Source organism: Haliotis cracherodii, unplaced genomic scaffold (genome assembly GCF_022045235.1).
Source record: "Haliotis cracherodii isolate W230 unplaced genomic scaffold, xgHalCrac1.p SCAF_9, whole genome shotgun sequence".
NCBI classification, from domain to species: Eukaryota; Metazoa; Mollusca; class Gastropoda; order Lepetellida; family Haliotidae; genus Haliotis; species Haliotis cracherodii.
The window spans coordinates 47,308,369-47,326,067 of NW_027266343.1; the positions used below are offsets into that span (position 1 = coordinate 47,308,369).

General features: G+C 42.6%; 1 protein-coding gene across 1 annotated transcript in view; it reads left to right on the forward strand.

Moving 5' to 3' along the window:
* Window positions 1-17,161, forward strand: part of LOC139452582 (uncharacterized) — a 32,282-nt gene extending 15,121 nt beyond the window's left edge. Inside the window, exons 3-15 of the mRNA XM_071234105.1 lie at window positions 1,444-1,567; window positions 3,375-3,503; window positions 4,506-4,570; window positions 6,633-6,794; window positions 7,707-7,865; window positions 9,153-9,339; window positions 10,459-10,557; window positions 12,038-12,124; window positions 12,640-12,829; window positions 13,355-13,600; window positions 14,578-14,736; window positions 15,928-16,473; window positions 16,840-17,161. Coding sequence (XP_071090206.1) covers window positions 1,444-1,567; window positions 3,375-3,503; window positions 4,506-4,570; window positions 6,633-6,794; window positions 7,707-7,865; window positions 9,153-9,339; window positions 10,459-10,557; window positions 12,038-12,124; window positions 12,640-12,829; window positions 13,355-13,600; window positions 14,578-14,736; window positions 15,928-16,473; window positions 16,840-17,150 — 2,464 coding nt within the window. The 3' untranslated portion in view covers window positions 17,151-17,161. The remainder of the gene's footprint in view (window positions 1-1,443; window positions 1,568-3,374; window positions 3,504-4,505; window positions 4,571-6,632; window positions 6,795-7,706; window positions 7,866-9,152; window positions 9,340-10,458; window positions 10,558-12,037; window positions 12,125-12,639; window positions 12,830-13,354; window positions 13,601-14,577; window positions 14,737-15,927; window positions 16,474-16,839) is intronic.
* Window positions 17,162-17,699: the final 538 nt, after the last annotated feature.

The following is a 17,699-nucleotide window of genomic DNA, read 5'->3' on the forward strand; positions in this document are numbered from 1 at the left end:
ATGATCTGATCGTTTGATACATGTATCTAAATGATTTTGGCCAGGGCTGAGGAAAAATAATTTCCAATCAGACATTGTGTCCCCAACTCTTGAGACCTACAGTGGGTAAGGTATGGTCGGGTAATAGGGGGTCGGGTACCTGCGTAGTTAATTTGGACTCGTCCCAGCCTGAAGCCAGGTCAGTCTCGGTTGTTTAATTACTTGTCATCATACACCAAGGGCGTGGGTCGTTGCTCATAATATCAATCACTGTTTTTTCTGGACCAGACTTTATTATTTACTGGCAGTTTTTCAGTGCTGTATTAGACGACCAAAACAATAGATTTAGACAGATGCAGCAAGTATGTATTCTCTCTTATGTGCTTTTCCATGCATCATTCTAGCTGTAAGGGGGCACGGGTGGCCCAGTCGTCTGGCCAGATTCGCTGTGCAGAGTTGCGTCCCTTGGGCACGCCAGAAACCTATGATTGTGGGTTTGAATCCCTGTTCGCCCCGATTATGTTTCTAGGTATGTCAGCACCATACCCGTGCTCGTGGATTTTACCGAAGTGGTAAACATCTGAGACCTGCATCACTTCAGGCTTTTCTCCCACATTAAGCTGATACGTCGTGATATAACTGGAATACTGTTAAAAGCGACGTTAAACCCAACTCACTCACTCACTCGTGCAGCATTAAACAACAGTGGAAGAAAGAATTGTCAGTTGTGTCAGTGTGTGATTGTGTGTGATTGTGTGTGACTGGATATATGTGTCCTTACCTCTCTGTTAACTGAACGCGATCCTGTTAGTTGCCTCTTACGACAAGCATGGGTTGTTGAAGACCAATTCTAGCCTGGATGTTCACTAGGGAGGGGAAAGTGTGTGTGGCTGATTGTATGAAACAACTGAATGTCATCTAGTGTGTGTCAGGTTCTGTGACGTGATTGATTGTGTGTCATGCACTGGTGGCATTGCTTGTAGTTTTAGTCTCTGGTTTGTCTGTTTTAGACTCATTTATTTACACACTGCCATCATATAGCAAACATATGTATTGCCAAGTGCGGCTTTATACAACAAACAAACACACGGCATTGAATAGATAATGCTAAACTCAAAATCTAAGCATAATTTTCCAATGTGTTGACATTGCTGCATATTTCAATCACAGATTTGCAGACTTTTGGCCTTATTTCTACGTAAATCGCTAGCAAACTTCTAGACAATAGATATTTCTGAGCAGGTTAAAAAAGAAAAGCTAACTTTAGACACATGATGTAGCGATATCGTGTATTATATCGTCACATCGTCAGTGCACCGATGTATCATTTCACCCCTAATTTCTAGCCTTTTAATTCATGATGGTTCACTTCGAAAACATTTGTCATTTTGACAGGTCTTACAATTGGCAGCTCAAGTTTTGTGTTAACCATGTATTATGCCACGGTCCTTCCGGATGTTTCAGCACCAGGGAAGAACTGAAGGACAATGAAGAAGTGAAGTTCCAGGAGGACCTCGAGCTCCAGGACAATCATGATGAGGAAGATATGGACCTGTCTAGTGGGTGCAGCATCCAGTCAGGACCTCAGGTTGGTCTCGTCTGTCTTCAGAGTCTATTGGAACGGTGGGGTAGCCTGGTAGTTACTTGTCTCAGGCCAGGGTTTGATTCCCAACATGAATGTAATGAATGATGCTCATTTCTCCACTGTGATATTACAGGAATTTTGTGGAAATACTCATTCACTGTCACAGGTCCCGTGTTGTGCTCTTACACTGAAGTGTGAATCGCAGATGTATGCTATCATCATGTGCCCCTATTCTCAAGTGTCCGTGTCCGATGTAAACAATCATCGTGTGCCCCCATCCTCAAGTGTCCATGTCCGATGTAAACAATCAATTTGTGCCCCCATCCTCAAGTGTCTGTGTCCGATGTAAACAATCAATTTGTGCCCCCATCCTCAAGTAACTGTGTCCGATGTAAACAATCATCGTGCGCCCCCATCCTCAAGTGTCTGTGTCCGATGTAAACAATCATCGTGTGCCCCCATCCCCAAGTGTCTGTGTCCTATGTAAACAATCATCGTGTGCCCCCATCCTCAAGTGTCCACGTCCGATGTAAACAATCAATTTGTGCCCCCATCCCCCAGTGTCCATGTCCGATGTAAACAATCATCGTGTGCCCCCATCCCCAAGTGTCTGTTTCCGATGTAAACAATCATCGTGTGCCCCCATCCTCAAGTGTCCATGTCCGATGTAAACAATCAATTTGTGCCCCCATCCCCAAGTGTCTGTGTCCGATGTAAACAATCATCGTGTGCCCCCATCCCCAAGTGTCTGTTTCCGATGTAAACAATCATCGTGTGCCCCCATCCTCAAGTGTCCGTGTCCGATGTAAACAATCATCGTGTGCCCCCATCCTCAAGTGTCTTTGTCCGATGTAAACAATCATCGTGTGCCCCCATCCTCAAGTGTCTGTGTCCGATGTAAACAATCATCTTGTGCCCCCATCCTCAAGTGTCCGTGTCCGATGTAAACAATCAATTTGTGCCCCCATCCTCAAGTGTCTGTAGTAGATGTGAATTATCACCTTGTGACCCTATTCTCAAGTGTCTATGTCCGGTGTAAACAGTCATTGTGTGAACCCTTCCTCAAGTGTCCAAGTGCGATGTAAACAATCATTGTGTGCCCCCATCCTCAAGTGTCCGTGTCTGGTGTAAATAATCATTGTGTGCCCCCATCCTCAAGTGTCCGTGTCTGGTGTAAATAATCATTGTGTGCCCCCATCCTCAAGTGTCCGTGTCTGGTGTAAACAATCATTGTGTGCCCCCATCCTTAAGTGTCCGTGTCTGGTGTAAATAATCATTGTGTGCCCCCATCCTCAAGTGTCCATGTCCGATGTAAGCCATCATCTTGTGCCCTCATCCTCAAGTGTCCGTGTCTGATGTAAGCCATCATCTTGTTCCCCCATCCTCAAGTGTCTGTGGTAGATGTGAGCTATCACCTTGTGCCCCCATCCTCAAGTGTCCGTGTCTGATGTAAGCCATCATCTTGTGCCCCCATCCTCAAGTGTCCGTGTCTGATGTAAGCCATCATCTTGTTCCCCCATCCTCAAGTCTCCGTGTCTGATGTAAGCCATCATCTTGTGCCCTCATCCTCAAGTCTCCGTGTCTGATGTAAGCCATCATCTTGTTCCCCCATCCTCAAGTGTCCGTGTCCGATGTAAGCCATCATCGTGTTCCCCTTACCACTGCTAACCCATCTCAGTTCAAGTAGCAGCAGTATATGTGTTTGTACTCTGGCATGTATTAATTGTTAAGCAAACATTTAGGGGACGCACTGATTTCCTTTACCTGAAGTTTTATTGTTGTTCAAATGACAAGATGTGTTTGTCCTCAGCCTGAGCCTGCTATCCCCCCTCAAGTCGTCCAGGCTCTGGGCGTGCCAGAAGGATACTGCGTCAACTTTGTCAGAAACAGCAGATGTAAACACAGTCCATGCAAGTACAAGCATGAACAGCCTTCTAAGGTAAGTGCAACCCTTGAAGATCCAGGGTAGAATAGGTCTTCAGCAACCAATGCTTGCCGTTAATGGCAACTATGCTTGTCGTAAGAGGCGACTGACAGGATCGGATGGTCAGGCTCGCAGACTTGGTTGATGCATGTTATCGTATCCCAATTGCATAGATCGATGCTCATGATGTCAATCACTTGATTGTCTAGTCCAGACTTGATTATTTACAGACCGCTGTCATATAGCTGGAATAATGCTGAGTGTGGCGTAAAACAACAAATAAACAAACAATCAAATGAGATGCACGTTACACAAATGATGCAGTGATGAGATGCACGTTACACAAATGATGCAGTGTTGAGATGCACCTTACACAAATGATGCAGTGATGAGATGCACCTTACACAAATGATGCAGTGATGAGATGCACCTTACACAAATGATGCAGTGATGAGATGCACGTTACACAAATGATGCAGTGATGAGATGCACCTTACACAAATGATGCAGTGATGAGATGCACGTTACACAAATGATGCAGTGATGAGATGCACGTTACACAAATGATGCAGTGATGAGATGCACGTTACACAAATGATGCAGTGATGAGATGCACGTTACATTAATGACACGTTGATGTAGGTAGCACGGGTAAAGTACCAGAAATCAGGCCCTATACCATGTACACACTAATGTTTAGTGACACACTTAGTGTCAACTAGTTAGTGAGTGAGTTTGATTTTACGCCACTTTTAGCAATATTCCAGCAATATCACAGCGGGGGACACCAGAAATGGGCTTCACACATTGTACCCATGTCGAGAATCGAACCCTGGTCTTGGGCATGACGACCAAACACTTCAACCACTAGGCCACCCGACTGACTCTCAACTTGTAAATATAGTAGATAGAAATGTACTGATCTTACCTGTTGCTAACTGTCAATATGTTACTAACTGTCAATATGTTACTAACTGTCAATATGTTACTAACTGTCAATATGTTGTTACATTTCAGGAAGTTATGATCTCCATGGTATTCAAAGACCTCCAACACCTCATGTCAACAAACATGCACCATCAGTAAGTGGGAGTTAATGCTTAGTTTCTATGGTGGCATTCAACTTACTAGTACTTGTGAAGATGTAGGTTAGAATAGGCCTTCAACAACCCATGCTTGTCGTAAGGGGCAACTGTGCTTGTCTTAAGAGGCGACTGTGCTTGTCTTAAGAGGCGACTAACAGGATTGGGTGGTCAGGCTCGCTGACTTGGTTGATGCATGTATCATCCCAATTGGATAGATTGATGATAATGATGTCCGTCACTTGATTGTCTTGTTCCGACTCAGTTATTTGAAGACCACCATAATATAGCTGGAATATTGCTGAGTGCGGCGTTAAACAACAAACAAACTTTATTAGGTGATCATTTTGATTACCAATGCAACCTGGAATCCCAGGTTCCGCTTTATCCCCAGCAACTTATGCATGTCGTATGGGGCATGAATCATTGCTCATATTTCCAATGACTTGTTGGATCCAGACTGGCATCTTTACAGGCAGATGTCATACAGCTAGAATATTGCTGTTAAAAAAACACATTAAATATTTGTGACTTTGAACTTAAGTGCATGTTATTATTTTAGAAATAAACAACGAGTAGGACTTGTTTATCGTACAATGAAACACTGCAGGGAGAATAAACGGTCAGGGGTGCACCCCGAGTGGTTTATTTTCCTGCAGTGGTTTATTGTACAATAAAAAACAACCACAAGTCGTTTACTTCTTATATGAGATTTCAATATTATGTATAGCCTCTTTAAGCTTTATAAATATGTACGGTTAACCATATTTAAATAATGCTGACTCCCTGAATAGAATCCCACCTCGGCAATGTCGAACAAGTCCATCTCATGAAGGGGGTGGGGGGTGGGGGGAGTAAATTTGATCTTTCCCGCATATTCTTGCAATTTTTACGTGGATTATATGTACCTTTTCTTCCAATACTGATTGTCATCGCTCTCCCTCTTCTGGATGTGATCGTATGGCCATTGTGGTTATAAACAATGTCCAGCGACTTCTATGGAAAACAACTCACTTGGCACTACCCTCTCAAAAGAATGTCGTCCAATTTAAGATTTAGTACATGTTCGAATCTTCAGAAATGATGTCATGATAGAACATGAAATAAACCACACTTCATTCATCATTGTTCTTTGCGATTTATCTCATAGCTATCTTATTTACATTTATATACCACACTTATTCAGATACTAGTAACTGCTCAAATGCAGTTTATTTTTTCCCTGACTGTTGAATCCATATGCATTCCAGTTATCATTCTCAACTCCTTTGGGAGTATACAACCCAAGCTGCCTATAGGCCCTAGAGGTTTTTATTTCCGCGTCACATACCGGGTTCCCAATCCCCCCTAGGTGAACAGAGGCACATTTGAACAAAGTCGCTTACCGAGAATGACACCGCACGTTTTGACACTTGTGTTTTGGGTGTTGAACGTATTCATGTTTTTACCATCTAGTCATGTTGCAAAGGGCAGCAGTGGAACAATAGTATGAACTTACCAATCAATAATAAAAAATTATATGATTTCTCCTTTTTCTGTTCCCCAGTGTTCTGTATATCAAGTTTATATGGACATTCCGATTGCTCTGATATTGACCCAACTGATAATGATGCTCATGTGCATCAAAGAGTATAACCTAAGATATAACCTATAACCTAAGATGGACAAAATGGCGCTTCGTTGTTGATGGCAACATATAACGATTATTATGAGATTAAAAAAAACCAAGAGAAACAGCTTCCCACATTATGAAAGTGGATGACTGGTTTGTTAAATCTTTATTAGAAATAATAATGACTTTTATAATATAATTACAACGTTTTTCATCTTATATTTTTGAATATCTGCGAGTACCATCACATGTCTTGCAGTCCGACTTCGCAGTGTTTTTTGCCTTTCAATTCCTGGTTCGGCTCATCTGCGGGTCATATCATTTTCTTTCGTAATTTCAATGGTCAAGTTAACACCTCAGCTTATCTACAGGGTCGGCTTATCCGCGGTCATATACGGTATCCCTAACAACAGTTGAATAGTATACTACAATAACTTCTTTGTTTTGCAGCATGTTTGCCAAGTTTCATATCCTGGCAAGGTACTGCGACGGTGATGTTGCGATTTGTGGCGAGGTGTTGCAGTGCATGCTGCGCTGGGCGATGCAGACAGGGACCTATTCCCAGATTGACTACCTATTGTCATTTGCAACAAAGGACCCAAACCTCCTCCTGTAAGCCTTTCAATATTACAGAATATTTCACCTTGATAATAACTTGTCACAAAATCCCACTATCTACCGTAGGAATTCAACATTTATGAATATGATGATGGTATACCACTTAATCTGTGGGAGTAGCCCATTGAAACCTCACATATACTGAACAAAAACATTTAGGATCATAAATATGTCTTCACTACAAAACGATACCCCCAAAATATCCATGATGCCTTATTCATTTTCTTCAGTATATCACAATATGTTGCTGAATGTATCCCAACAATGATGACACCCAATTTGTTCAAGAGGTTCGAATCCAATTTCATTATGGCCACAAAAGCAGCCATATTCAAAAACCTCTTCGTCACAATATGGCTGAAAAATTGCAGATGTGACGTTAAACTTTAACTCACTCACTCACTCAAAAACCTCTCTATGGCCATTACCCACCTTTAGTGTTCAAAATGTTATTGGGAGCACGAGTGACCCAGTCGTTTAAGGCGCCGTGATTTCGCTGTGCAGAATTGCGTCCCTTGGGCACGCCACAAACCTATGATTGTGGGTTCGAATCCCGGTTAGGCCTGATTATGTTTCTGTTTGTCAGCACCATACCTGTACTCGTGGGTTTCACTGAAGTGGTAAACGTCTGAGACCTGCGTCACTTCGGGCTTTCCTCCCACATTAAGCTGACACGCCGTGATATAACTGGAATACTGTTAAAAGCGGCGTTAAACCAAACTCACTCATTCACTCACTCACTCTAAGATGTGTATACATGGATGTTTTGTGGCAATACCACTCACAGAAAATCTTCCATTACTTCTGATTGCATGGACTTATGTGCAAAAAGTGGGAATATGTGAAAAAATTGTGCCTCGTGTTATTGCTTTGATTAGTTGTAAAGCTAGTAGTACATATTTACAGATATGCAAGGGAAGCAATCCAGGTGATGGTGCAGGTGATGCAGAACCCACTGAAGGAAGATGTCAAGCCAGCATGTTTTCACGCAGTCTCTGGAATCTTCAACTGGACGTGCAGCCGAGGGTTAATCCTTAGCCCCGACTGTCTCATACAGCTGCTACAGTAAGATAGACAAAGTATTGTACAGTGAGGGGACTTGGGTACAGAGTAGCTCCGAGTACCTCATGCTTGTTCAGGGATTTATCTGGACCTACTCAATGGCCCACATTTAGCCCCAAGTCTGCAGCAACTATTATTATAAATTCCCAAATTGGAATTATTTTTTTCCCAATGTAATAACAAATCAATAATTTCATAGCTTTGCAGAGTTAACCCAGACTTCACTGACAACCGGACCAATAAGGATTGAGTGAGTGTGTTGGGTTTAACACCGCTTTGAACAGTATTACAGTTATTTCGCAGCATGTCAACTTAATGTTGGAGGAAAGCCCGAAGTGATGCAGGTCTCGGATGTTTACTACTTTGGTGAAAGGTGGCGATGAGAAGAGTGTCAGTTTTTCAGTAGCTGGAATATTACTGACTGTGACATAATGCAACTAGCAAATTATAGCTCCTCACCGAAATGTTAATCGTCAATACATATGATGTTTCTGAAATACTGGTTGACTGTGTATGGTTTCACCACTTGTATCTGACCCATGAAGATCCGGAGTAGAACAGGTCTTCAGCAACCCATTCTTGCCATAAAAGGCGACTTTGCTTGTCGTAAAAGGCGACTAAAGGGATCGGGTGTTCAGGCTTGCTGACCTGGTTGATATATGTCATCGATTTCAATTGCAGAGATCGATGCTCATGATGTCAATCGCTAGATTGTCTGGTCCAGCCGCGGTTATTTTTCAGTCCGCCATCATATAGCTGGAATATTGCTGAGTGCGGCGTTAACCTAAAAACAAACAAACAAACTTGTATCAGTTTTCCAGCAGTATCATAGAGGGGACACCAGAATTGGGCAAACAACATTATACCGTTATGGGGAATCAAACCTTGACATCAACATGGCAAGTGAACTTTAACCACTAGGCTATCCCAACTCCTAATTCAATTTTGAAGAGACCCGTGAAGATTCCGGGGAAGAATAGGTCTTCAGCAACCCATGCTTGCCGTAAAAGCAACTATGCTTGTCATAAAAAGGCGAGTAACAGGATCGGGTGGTCAGGCTCGCTGACTTGTTTGATACATGTCATCAATCCCAATTGCGCGGATCGATGCTCATGATGTCAATCACTGGATTGTCTGGTCCAGACTCGATTATTTACTGACCGCTGTCATATAGCTGGAATATGGCTGAGTGTGGCGTTAAACAACAAACAAACAAACAAAATCAATTTTGAAGAAGGGTCCTACCACGTGTATGATTTGCGTACTCAATATGTATTCTCCTATTTTCAGATTGTCACTGCAGACATTGATGCTTCAAGATGTAGTCATATATTGTCAGCAGCAGAAGCATGCAGTGCCCTCGAGCATCATGCAAGTTGCTCTCCTCTCTCAGCTGCACGACGTCACATTCCGGGAAAAGGCGGAGTTGATACTTCAGAACATGTCGGAAAAGTCAATGAGGGCTCTGGGGCTTGAGGTGAGCAAATTATTTACTTTGATTGGATACCTCTGAGTGATGATCTCACCATCCAACATGTGGAGGTCATGTCAGGAGCACTTTCTAATCTCAAATAGCAGTGTTAGCTGGAAAATTGCTGATACGTCATAAAGCAATATTCATTCATTGATTCTAATCTCAAACTTGATCAGGCCAAAAGAAATAATAATAACCGCCTGCATTATCCATGTTTTATTTTTTAAAAACCCCATAAAGACCTTCAATATTAGTCCAATGGTAGTCAAATAAAGTAATCCAGTACTTTACTTGTCAAGGACTACATTTATGTAAGGAGGCCCTTTCTTAGGTTGATTGTACTTGTTTGGTTGGTTTGTTGTTTAACGCCGCACTCAGCAATATTCCAGCTATATGATGGCGGTCTGTAACTAATCAAATCTGGACCAGACAATCCAGTGATTAATATCATGAGCATCGATCCACGCAATTCGAATTGATGACGTGCATCAACTAAGTCAGCGGGCCTGACCACCCAATCCCGTTAGTCGCCTTTTACGACAAGCATGCGTTGCTGAAGACCCATTCTACCCCGGAATCTTCACGGGTCTAATACAACTGTTTATTTCCTTACACAACTGTTTATATTGTTACATACTAGTTTGAACAACCAAAAGCAAAAGAAAAGAAAAAAACATTGTCTGCCTGCACTATATTTTCAAAACCCATTGCCTGAGAACTAATTCTCAATTTTATTTTTGTAAGCTTAATTTACAGGCTCATGTCAATTAGATGCAGGAATGAGATGGGGGTTTCAGTGTTAATTGTGAAAAAACGCCTTTTGTGCCTTTCTTTATTTATGTGCGTATTGGATGCAATATTTTGCCTCCAGTAAGACCCTGTAACTGGAATATACAGGGTGAGAATCTTCCGTTGATCCACAAATTTAGTGACCTCAAATAAGTTCAAATCTGGTGGCTTCCCAAATTATGGATCACGCTCCATTGAAAAAAAGCTGAAAAGGAAAATATCCATTCTCATCCCTGAATATAGCAGACTGCAACAATAGAAACATTCACTCATTGTTGTGTGAGCTGTTTATTACTGAACACTTCCGTCTCACTGTTAATCCTATTTGTTTAGATCATAGAGAAATTGTCAACAGTCCCTTGGTCCCCTGAGAAGGAGACGCAGCATAAAGTCCTGCGAGTGTACCATACCATGACTGTTGAACCTGCGCAGGTGAGTATGACTAACCTTTTCTAGAACGCAACTCACGCACAATGGTTGAGTAGTCAGAAGGAAGACAGTTTGTGAATAGGCGGGAGGGGATGTTTGTATTTAGTGACAGCTTTTCTCATTTCTAATGATCAGTTCTGATGGTGTTATTATCAACTAACTGTGTCCTTTCTTTTGATTATGGGGGTGGGGGGGGTAGCCTAGTGGTTAAAGTGGTCGCTTGTCATGTCGAAGACCCGGTTCGATTCCCCACCGACGTGATATTGCTGGAATATTGCTTAATGCAGCGTAAATCCATACTCACTCACTCTTTTGATTATGAATAACTAATACATTGTCATTACAATGCCAATATATTAAGACAGATGGACAATATTTGCATGTTTAAGACAGGAGATAACAAGGGAATAAGGGAAACAATGACTTAATATGTGAGGGGGCACTGGTGGCCCAGTATTGTACGGCGCCGCAATTTGTTTTGAAGAGCTGCATCCCTTTAGAATGGCATGAACAAGCTCCTCACAGCGATAGTACGTTCCCCGAGCTCTCTATACTATCGCTGCCACCAGTCAAAACTCCCCACTGTGAATAGGTGGCCACAACCATGCTTGGAGTTGAACTAGCAACCGAATGACCGTTATGTTTACAAACAAGTGACGACTGTCGTTACGCCGAATACACTTATCGATGCTAAATTACTTTCTTGGTTTGTCAATTTGAATTTCTTTTTCATTAAAACTATCATGTTATTGATATAGTAAGAATGTAAGGGAGAAGTTGGTTGATTTTCCGTTAGTCTGCAATCTCGAACCAATCTGATTATCAACAACAAAGTAAATTCATCTGGAAAACATGGTCAGTCGTAAACCTTTTCAAATTGAAATATGATGGCATTCCCAAAGACATAAGCAAAAGTATAAACGTTACTACATATGGGGTTGGAGGGCAAATTTCAAGATTCCCACACTGGTGGCAGCGATGTTACCGAGAGTGTAACGAAGGTGTCACGCGCTGGGAAGGAGCTTGTGGCATGAACTGATGATCTTCGGTTTGAATCCCAGTTCGCCCCATTTATGTTTCTTGGTTTGTCAGAACCATACCTGTGCTCATAAGTAAACCTGTCGGAGACCTGCATCACTTCGAGCTTTCCTCCCTCCATAAGCTGACAAGCCTTGATATAACTGGAATACTGTTCAAAGCAGCTTTAATCCCATCTCACTCACTTAATGAGTTGGGGGCGGTCGGGTAGCCTAGTGGTTAAAGCGTTCGCTCGTCACGCCGAAGACCCGGGTTCGATTCCCTACATGGGTACAATGTGTGAAGCCCATTCCTGGTGTCCCCCGCCGTGATATTGCTGGAATATTGCTAAAAGCGGCGTAAAACCATACTCACTCACTCACTCACTCACACTTGATGAGTTTGCAAGAACTTGTTCCAGGAAGAAGTTGCCATCCATACAATGTCTCCTGTGTTCTTGTTCCAGGATCTGGATCTGTATGAGGAGGAGGAAGAGCAGGAGGAAGTACAGACAGACAGTGAAGACTACAAAGGAATATACCACAGAATTGCCGTAAGTTGGCCTCTTGCAGTGACTCGAGCTAGCTTGTTTAGGATGGTGGCTTGTCTGTCTTCCCCCTAACTCATTTCTAGGGCGGTCGGGTAGCTCAGGGGTTAGAGCGTTTGTTCAACATGCCAAATGCGCAGGTTCGATTCCCCACATGTGTACAATTTATGTGAACCACATTCCTGGAGTACCAACACTTGAAGATCCGGGGTAGAATTGATCTTCAGCAACCCATGCATAAAAGATGACTGTGCTTGTTGTAGGAGGTGACTAAAGGAATCGGATGGTCAGACTCACTGACTTGGTTGATGAATGTCATTATATCCCAATTGTGTGGATAGATGCTCAATTGCTCATGATGTCAATCACTGGATTGTCTGGTCCGGACTGTATTTGTTACAGACTGCTGTCATAAAGCTAGAATATTGCTGAGTGCGGTGTTAAAGATCAAGCAGAAACAGTACCCCCTTCCCCAAATGAAAAAGTTGGAAGTTTGTAAAGTTTGTTGTTTCGTTTTTCAGGGATGTAGGCAGTCCATGAACTGGAAGTACCTCGCCCGAATCTACTTGTTGCAATGCACTTCTGACGCCCTTCCTAACGCCAAGTTCCTGAGGGTCTACGTCAACGTCCTTCATGATAAACAGGACTCCCTCAAGACCGCCATTTACTTTCATGCTTTCCTTAATAACGTGTTCAACAAATACCAGAAAGGTGTGTCATTAATTTGCTCATTGATCGATATTGCCATTGGCAACTAAGGGTCAGAGGTTGCTTGGATATGGTCTGACAAGACAGGGTCACTATCAAGTGAGGGGGTGTAGGGTAGCCTGGTGGTGAAAATGTTAGCTGGTCAGTTTGATGATCCATGTTCAGTTCCCACATTGAAGCAATCTGTCAGCCATTTTGGGCCCCTTCAATGATTTTCATGAAACCAGCATAAGAGCTCCTTCACAAAATCATGCCTCACATACACGTCCATTCCAACATTGATTTTATTCTTCAGGCACAAGTCAAAGGTGATGCAAATTGCATACTTGTCTCCCCTGGATCTCTGTTTGAATCCAATAATCGCCTAAATTAAGGTCTGGTTAATTCAAGAATATTTGAAATTTCTATGACCTTCTAAGCTTAAGATTTTCCTACCACTTTGACAAAAACATTCTCACTGATTCCTTAAAATTGCAGAACTTCTTACCATGTGTATCTATGTGTAACTATAAACTGCTTATTCCCCAGAGATCAAGAAGGATGCTCTGCTGTCATTAGACAGACGGACATTAGCCCGCATAGGGTTTCACCTGCTAGTTCGTACATTCAAGTCCCCTCCGTATGGCCAGTGCTCCACCCTGGTGGCTGATCTCCTAGACAACCGTCTCCCCTGCAAGAACCTCCAGCCCGAGATGGGCTACACCTTCCATTCCACTGTGGTGGAGGTGTGCCTCCAGATGTCCCAGGTGGAGCGACTGCTTCAGTTCATACAAGGTGACTTGGTCAAACAATAACGTTTTCCGTTCAAGGTCAAGGTCACCAAATGACATAATATACTTTCCGTCTATTGGTTTTAAAAAGAGAAAGAGATTTTTAACTGAACCTGAAATAATCAAAGAAATGTTCTTGTTGTTCAGACTGGCCACTTCCATTTTACAACTTAAGATTCAAAATTTGAAAACTTAACAAAAGAAAATTCGAGAATGTCCAGTAGATGGCCGAGATTATATGGCAGAATTTCCCGAGGGCTGTGGAAAGTTTCAAATGATTTAGTCATTGAACCGTTGAAGCGAGAGATGGAAAACAATTCGGACGAAATCAGTCGTACAGGCTGTAACTGTTGTTCAGAAGTTTTAACCTTTCCGAAGTTGCATGAGTAAGAAAAACATTCCAACTTTCCTGATCAAGTAAGCAATGCTGTGATTGGTCAGATGAAAGAACTTGACCAGCGGTAGCGAGAACAAAAATGTGATTTTATTGAGATTGTACTGCAGTTGGCTTGCATTTTCCCAAACCAGAAGACTGGAAATGTAGGTTCCACTGTTGTTGATGCTGATGTTTAAATCCAGGTTTCAAGACAAAATCAAAAGAATATTGATTTAGGTACATTATGACCAGTTGTACTAAACTTGGTGAATTCTTCAACTGCTGTGTTGTTCATATGGCCTGAAGATATGAGTAGACCTGTAGGCATTCTGGGTTAGAATTGATCCCTAGCGACCTATGCTGGTTGTAAGAGGCGCTTTGATTGATCTGGTGGTCTGGCTCAGTCACATGGTTGATGGTGTTGATCATCGATCATAATATCAGTCAGTGGATTGTTCATACATCCGAGATAGTGTCGAGGGCAACTTTGAACTCAAGTAAGTTTGCACGCTAGCATGCATGGATAATGGTACTCAATCCAGCCCCGGAGCCTCATTGTCGTTTCCTTTTGGTGAATATTTCCACATTGACTTGGGTTATTTCAGGTCTCTGCCCAACAGAGGTCTATACACATGGAGCTAAAGAACGCCCAGATCTGTGGCATGATCAGCTGTTGCGGGCCATTAGTCTCCTCTGCAGCAAATCCTGCCTACCAGAAGCAGCTGATGTCCTGGCCTTCTTTCAAACTCAGCTGCCAAAGACAGGTACCTCATATTGCCATACTTTTTCTTATCAACACTTCCTTTACTTGAGGATCACCTCCAACTCCCTGTAGCCAGTATGTCACCTACCAACTCCACCTGTGGCTAGTATATCACCTACTATCTCCTGGCTGTAGCCAGTATATCACCTACCAACTCCACCTGTGGCTAGTATATCACCCGCCTACTCCTCATATAACCAGTATATCACCTACTATCTATCTTCTGGCTGTAGCCAGTATATCATCTACCAACTCCACCTGTGGCTAGTATATCACCCGCCTACTCCTCATATAACCAGTATATCACCTACTATCTATCTTCTGGCTGTAGCCAGTATATCATCTACCAACTCCACCTGTGGCTAGTATATCACCCACCTACTCCTCATATAACCAGTATATCACCTACTATCTATCTTCTGGCTGTAGCCAGTATATCATCTACCAACTCCACCTGTGGTTAGTATATCTCCCACCTACTCCTCATATAACCAGTATATCACCTACTATCTATCTTCTGGCTGTAACCAGTATATCATCTACCAACTCCACCTGCTGTTAGTATATCACCCACCTACTACTCACGTAGCCAGTATATCACCCGCCTACTCCTCATATAACCAGTATATCACCTACTATCTATCTTCTGGCTGTAGCCAGTATATCATCTACCAACTCCACCTGTGGCTAGTATATCACCCGCCTACTCCTCATATAACCAGTATATCACCTACTATCTATCTTCTGGCTGTAGCCAGTATATCATCTACCAACTCCACCTGTGGTTAGTATATCACCCGCCTACTCCTCATGTAGCCAGTATATCACCTACTATCTATCTTCTGGCTGTAGCCAGTATATCATCTACCAACTCCACCTGTTGTTAGTATATCACCAGCCTACTCCTCATGTAGCCAGTATATCACCTACTATCTATCTTCTGGCTGTAGCCAGTATATCACCTACCTACTCACCTAGCCAGTATATCACCTACCTACACCTCATGTAGCCAGTATATCACCTACCCAATCCACCTGTTGTTAGTATATCACCCGCCTACTCCTCATGTAGCTAGTAGTTCAGGCAACTCCTGTATATGCTCAGGCAACTCCTGTATATCCCCTTCCAGCTCCTGTATGTCACCTTCAATCTGTATGTCACCTTCAATCTGTATGTCACTTGCTTGTTTTAGAAGCAGTCGTAACAGACCATCACAGAAAAGCTGCTTGTCAGCTGATGGAGTTAGCGCTATGTCACAGAGATCTGGACACAGCTGTAAAGGTGTTCGACCTTGCGAAGACGGTGCTCCAGTTCAATCACCTCCGCCATCTTCTCATCCAGTGTTTCCTCAGCAATATGCGTGCTAAGGCCGGTGACATCTTCATTCTTCTCAGACCAGATTTGACAAAGAATAACTCTCAAAACCTCATTGTAGTCAACAACAGTTTCCACTTCACGGAGATCGAGATGATCATCTGTGCCCACCTGGTCGATCTGTACCATGAACTCTGTCAGGTGAAGATGTCAGAGGGGCGTACTCCGACAGATGATAACCTTGCTCTGACTGTCACTGTGGACGACGACACAAATCCGATGCCCAAGACAGTCCAGGACACCACCAAGGAAGTCAGGCTCATCTTCAGAAGACTTGGAGTGGACAGTCACCTAACAATGCCCCGTAGAGTTGTGGTGGATATACACACCCTGAAGGAGTACTTGAGGGCCTGCGATGAACAAGGTAATTCCCACATGTTGGTTGACATCATGCTTGTAAGGTTAAAAACCCGTTGGAATTGGAAGATAGGGGCGATCATCATATCATATATGGTTTCTTCATAATTAAGGGGGTGGTTGGGTAGCCTAGTGGTTAAAGCGTTCGCTTGTCATGCTGAAGACACGGGTTCGATTCCCGACATGGGTACAATGTGTGAAGCCCATTTCTGGTGTCCCCCACCGTGATATGGGTGGAATATTGCTAAAAACAGCGTAAAATCTAACTAACTCGTTCACTCATAATTAAGGTGAGCTACAAAACCTTGTGTGTGTTTTTTTTTTCATCTTTCTGTTTAAACTTTTAATAAACAATAACCTAATTTGGTTTCAGCAAGGAATTTGGGCCTATTTCCATTATCTCCGGAAGAAAGTCAACAGTTAAGTTTGTATGAATCTCAGGGAAGATCTCGTGGAAGAGGCATGGATTTCACCAAAGTTAGGGAACGAGGTCAGTATCAATCCAGGGGTCAAGGTTACATTATGAGAGGTCAAGTTCGCAGCATGAGAAGTCAAAGTCATGACAGATATCCTGGTCACAGCATTAGAGGTCAAAGCCATGACAGAGGTCAGTGTCACAGCAGAGGTCAAGGCCACTGCAGAGGTCGAGGTCGATACCACAGAGGCCAACTTCACAACAGATGAAGAAGACTTCTAAAGTTATGTCTTTCAGAGGTGGAAACATTTAGGACAGGCCTCAAGTGATGCTTCATTGTTAGAATCACTTGTGACTTGTAACAACTGCATAGTGACTATTCCAGGTCCCATGTGATATTTCTTTGCAATAATCACATATCATATGTCTTATAACATCTGCTTCGAGACTGTGGTGGATATTTGTGATGTTACTTTCAAAGGATTCTACACTTAGCCTTTCATGTTGGGGGCAGCAGTTCTGAGTGTTTTCTAGTCAATTTGTTCATGAACATTTATTTTTATTGTAAGTTTTTGGCTTGCATACATTGACATGCTACTATGAATAGTGATGTTTTTATTTGGTTCAATTGCAATTTTAGGTATCATTTGTCTTACCGATATGCATTTATTAAGAAAGTTATGGAATGAACTCCAAGATAGATGATGTTTGTAGATGCACAAACTTAAAAGACCAGTTAACCTTGACAGACATTTCAAGGTGAAAATTAACAGAAATTAACAAAACTAAACAAGTAAAATACTGCTATCGCCATGGAA